General features: G+C 46.3%; 1 protein-coding gene across 1 annotated transcript in view; it reads right to left on the bottom strand.

Annotated features, from left to right (window-relative positions):
* Positions 1-2,725, bottom strand: part of LOC107080867 (cubilin-like) — a gene marked incomplete at its 5' end in the record, with an annotated part of 8,571 nt that extends 5,846 nt beyond the window's left edge. Inside the window, 3 exons of the mRNA XM_015369072.1 lie at positions 341-522; positions 781-940; positions 2,538-2,725. Of these exons, the coding sequence (XP_015224558.1) occupies positions 341-522; positions 781-940; positions 2,538-2,725 (530 nt within the window). The remainder of the gene's footprint in view (positions 1-340; positions 523-780; positions 941-2,537) is intronic.
* Positions 2,726-4,151: the final 1,426 nt, after the last annotated feature.

A 4,151-nucleotide genomic window follows, 5' to 3' on the forward strand; every position in this document is an offset into this window, starting at 1 on the left:
ATCTAATTTTAACGGTTGCTGCCGCAATTACACTTTATACTAGTACGGCCAAAAGAAAAGCATGTTCCCCAGGGTCACACGCCCTGTAGGGCAACATAAATCAATGTGTATATCAATCAAATCAAGTCATTAACTAGCAGACTTTTAGAGGAAAGATAAGGTCCTGAATAGATCTAGATTGATCCGACCAAACCACAGCCCGGTTTATAAAAGATAAGGTCCTGAATAGATCTAGATTAATCCGACCAAACCACAGCCCGGTTTATAAAAGATAAGGTCCTGAATAGATCTAGATTAACCCGACCAAACCACAGCAGACCCAATAGAACCTCACACTTACTTCTAGAACGTCATAGTTGCAGTCTGCGTGGAACTCCACATCAAACTCGTGGATGGTCATGGTGATGCTGCTTCCAGGTGAGGTGGTGACGTACCAGATGCACTCTCTGTTTTCAGGGTACTTGTTGGGGTAACCCGGGCTGCTGATGGAGCCGCTGGGCCCATGGAGATCTCCTCCACATCCTGCAGGGACACAGAAGCCCTAGAGTGACTCCTGGTCTGAGGATGGTTATGTTACAGCCAGGGGTCTGAACCATGGATGCACTATTAGTGAACGGCCTGCAATACTAACTGCACAGGAACCCTGTTTGCTCTTCAGGGGCTGAATGTTTAAAATAATGAAGATAATTTATATTTTGTATGTTCTAACTGATCAGCCTTTGATGTTTTGACCTGAACGTGTGGCTGCATGTTTCAGGCATGATGACGCTCAGCTCTTACCGTTCTGGTACCACATCATCTGGAAGCCAGCCATGGAAATGGAGGAGTCACTTCTAAACACCACGGTTAGGGCTGAGCCTGTAGTGCTGCTGGCTGGAGGGGGCGTGTTCCCACAGAACGCACCAATCAAAGGAGCCTGCTCATCAGGCCCGTTATAGAGCTAGAACCAACAGATTGGGGGAAAATAGAATATAAATATCACGCTGTTAAAGACCTCAGTTTTGTTATGCTTTAAATATTCAGACAATGATTTGCAGCACAGAGGTTCTGGTTCGACTCACTGTTCACCTTTGAACACTAGTGACTCTATGAGGCTGCGGTTATAGATCTATGCCCCATCATGGAGGGTGAAACCAAAGATAAAGGAGAGGTAATGCTTGGTCTTCTGTCCCTAAATGCCACAGCACCAGGCTTCAGGAGGCATCAACCCGTCTTCCACCATCCATGAAAGTAGCAGATTAGCCTTTTTCTCTGATTTAGCTTCTTCCAGTCGGGTCCAGCTGAGGAAGCCTGGTGTGCTGCGGACCTCCCTGTATGTCTTTCTTCATCAGACCCCCTGTCTGCACCTCTAGTATGGAGGTTCATGCATTTTGTTCCTCAATGGAGACCAAAGGACTGAAGGCCATCATCTGTCTNGGTAAAGCTGGCTCTGCTGAGGCGTAGACCTCAGGACTGAAGGCCATGGTCTGTCTGGTAAAGCTGGCTCTGCTGAGGCGTAGACCTCAGGACTGGAGGTCACTTTTTTATAAATAGTTGAGGAAACTGTTTAAAAGTATAAGCCACCACTTAAACTAGGAGTATGGAAATGTAATATATACGCGAGGGTTTTTTGTTAAACTGAAATTTGACCAAAACACCACTAGAGTGAGGAGCACCGCCCCTCGCCCCTCATACAGAGCGTGGGGAAGAACACAGCGGTCGTTCCTTCAATCACTGAAGCTATCTATGTTCACAGTTTCAGGCTTTGCACTCTGAAAGGAAGAGAAGTGAAGACGTCAACAGAATATCCTTTGTTGCAACTGTTTCAACCCAGTTGAGACGTGTAACAAAGACCCTCATTGGTCTGGTAATGATGGGACAGGACAGGGCTGCCCACCTCTTCCAGGAGAACAAGTGGTCTGCATCGTCCTGCTCGTCCCTCTGGTCTGAATTCCACTCAGATCATGTGTGAGAGGACGGTTATGGAAAATGGCCGTCCCTTCCAGACAGTGGATGTCCTTCATGGAGCATCCTCCTCCTCCTTCCTGTGTTTCTCAGCTTTTTAGAAGATCAATAACGTTAAAGTCTCAATCATTAACAGCTGATTTCAGTTGTTTGTAATACATTTGCTGATAGGGACGAGATGGGGGGATGGGGGGGTATCTGCACGGTGAACAGGTGCATCTTAAAGAGTGGGACAGCAGAATCCGCTGAGTTTGATGTTCTGGAGGCGCAGACAGATTTCCATTCCATAAGTAGGCCGCTGTAGATGGAATATATCAATATATTTAATGCTCCACGGCAAGAGCTTTGTGTTTCTCCATATTATGCAGTGAGATCCGATGATGGGTCGGTCCGTGTAGAAAGGATGCATGAACTCTGCTTATCCTGATGGATTCATGCGCTGCATAGATCTTCCTGCACGCTGAGGAGCTCAGAGGGAACATTGCCCACGGCGTAATGAACCCTACAGGTTGCCCTCTGTCTCCCCCCTCCATGAAGTCTCCTCTCCTGCCTTCAGCAGGCAGAGAGGAGTGACGCAAAGTGAAAGTGTTCACCTTGATGTAGTCGAAGCTGCAGCTGGACGTGGCCTCTAGCTGGAAGGCGTTGAAGGTGTAGTTGATTGTGTTTCCAGTGCTGGCCTGGATGGTCCAGCTGCACAGACCGTTGGCTGGGTAGTTGTTTGGAAAGTTCAACGACTCGATCACTCCCTGGTGCCGGTGGGAGTAGACCACGCCGTGACACCCTGAAAGCAAACGCCATCATCAGTTCTGGGTCTGACCTTTAAGCTAGATTAATGATGTTTAATCCTTCTAACGCCGTGTTTCTCCTCTAATGTGTTATATTGATAAACAGGATAAAGATCAGTTATAATGGAAGCTTCTCTGAGCATCACAGGAAGTCATGAACAGTTTAGTGTTTTAAACCTTCTTATGATGTTTGAACACAGGACTCCATCATCAGTGGCTGTTAAAGAATCTCAGACTGTAACTGGGTTAGACTAGCAGAGCAGTGGGTTTATGGGCTGGATTATCTAGAGGACCATCCTGCAGCAGGAGGCCATCAGAGGAGCCCAGACTGAACACATGGAGGCACATGGAACATGGAAGCCCTCTAGTTTACATTTACAGCTTTTATACAAACTGATCTGGTCAGATTCCAGTAAAGCACTGGAAACACGGATTCCCTCAGAAGGTTCTAGAAGAAATGTCATGACAACAGGCAACAGGAAGTGCCTCTTTCACCCCACTGGAACTAGAGATTTAATGAAGAATTGAAAGAAAGGAGATTGTGTTTAATAGAGAGAGAAACAGCACTACAGCTGCAAAGGAGAGGAAGATGGAGACTGTTGTTCCAGTTAATGCGCAGGTGTATGAGGAGTGGGCTATGGCAGGCTGATTTAACATTTATTAAAACACTTTCCTCCCTGTTGTTCCAATCTGAGATCAATGAAATCAGATTCTTCCTGATCCCTGAGCCTAGAAACCTGGTATGTGATCCGGTGCAGTGAGGACTGTACAGCCTCCATTATCAGAGAAAATAAAGAAGTGGTTGATTAACTCACAGAGCAGCAGAGGAGAGCAAGGAACTCTGGGAAACATTCAGCTGGACCTTACCTAAGACCTCCCACCATCATTGAAAGGACCAATCACAGCAAAGCGCTCTGACCATCCAGAAGAACGATGGGTGGCTATCTGATTAGCATGTGACTGGACTGTGAGCAGGAGGCTGGTCCTCCATGCTATCAGAACTAGAGCTTGATCTGGTGGAGCTGACAGGATAAAGACTCCTGAGGAAACATCTGCAAACATCTCAGCAATAGACTGGCAGCCTTCCACTTTCAGCCCGTTTGTGGATATCAGGAGTACATGTTCACTAGAACGAATACATATCGATATGGCTTGCCATAGGCTGTTGGTACAGCAATAGCATTAGTTTTATTTCTTGAATGGTAGTAGATCAGTGGATCTATTTAGGTTAAATCATCTGTCAGCAGGTCAAGATGAAGAATAAAAACATTGTTCTGATCTATAGAACCTGTTCATCATCTCATGGGTTCCTCGTCATGTTGATTCAGTCTCTTTTATCGCCTTCTGCTGCACTTTTCTACTGAGCACATCAGCTTCACACGGTTTTATTTCTGGTAGTAAGGAGCAGCTAGCTTAGGCTAG

The sequence above is a fragment of the Cyprinodon variegatus genome, unplaced genomic scaffold (genome assembly GCF_000732505.1).
Source record: "Cyprinodon variegatus isolate N-32 unplaced genomic scaffold, C_variegatus-1.0 Scaffold2429, whole genome shotgun sequence".
Taxonomy (NCBI): domain Eukaryota; kingdom Metazoa; phylum Chordata; class Actinopteri; order Cyprinodontiformes; family Cyprinodontidae; genus Cyprinodon; species Cyprinodon variegatus.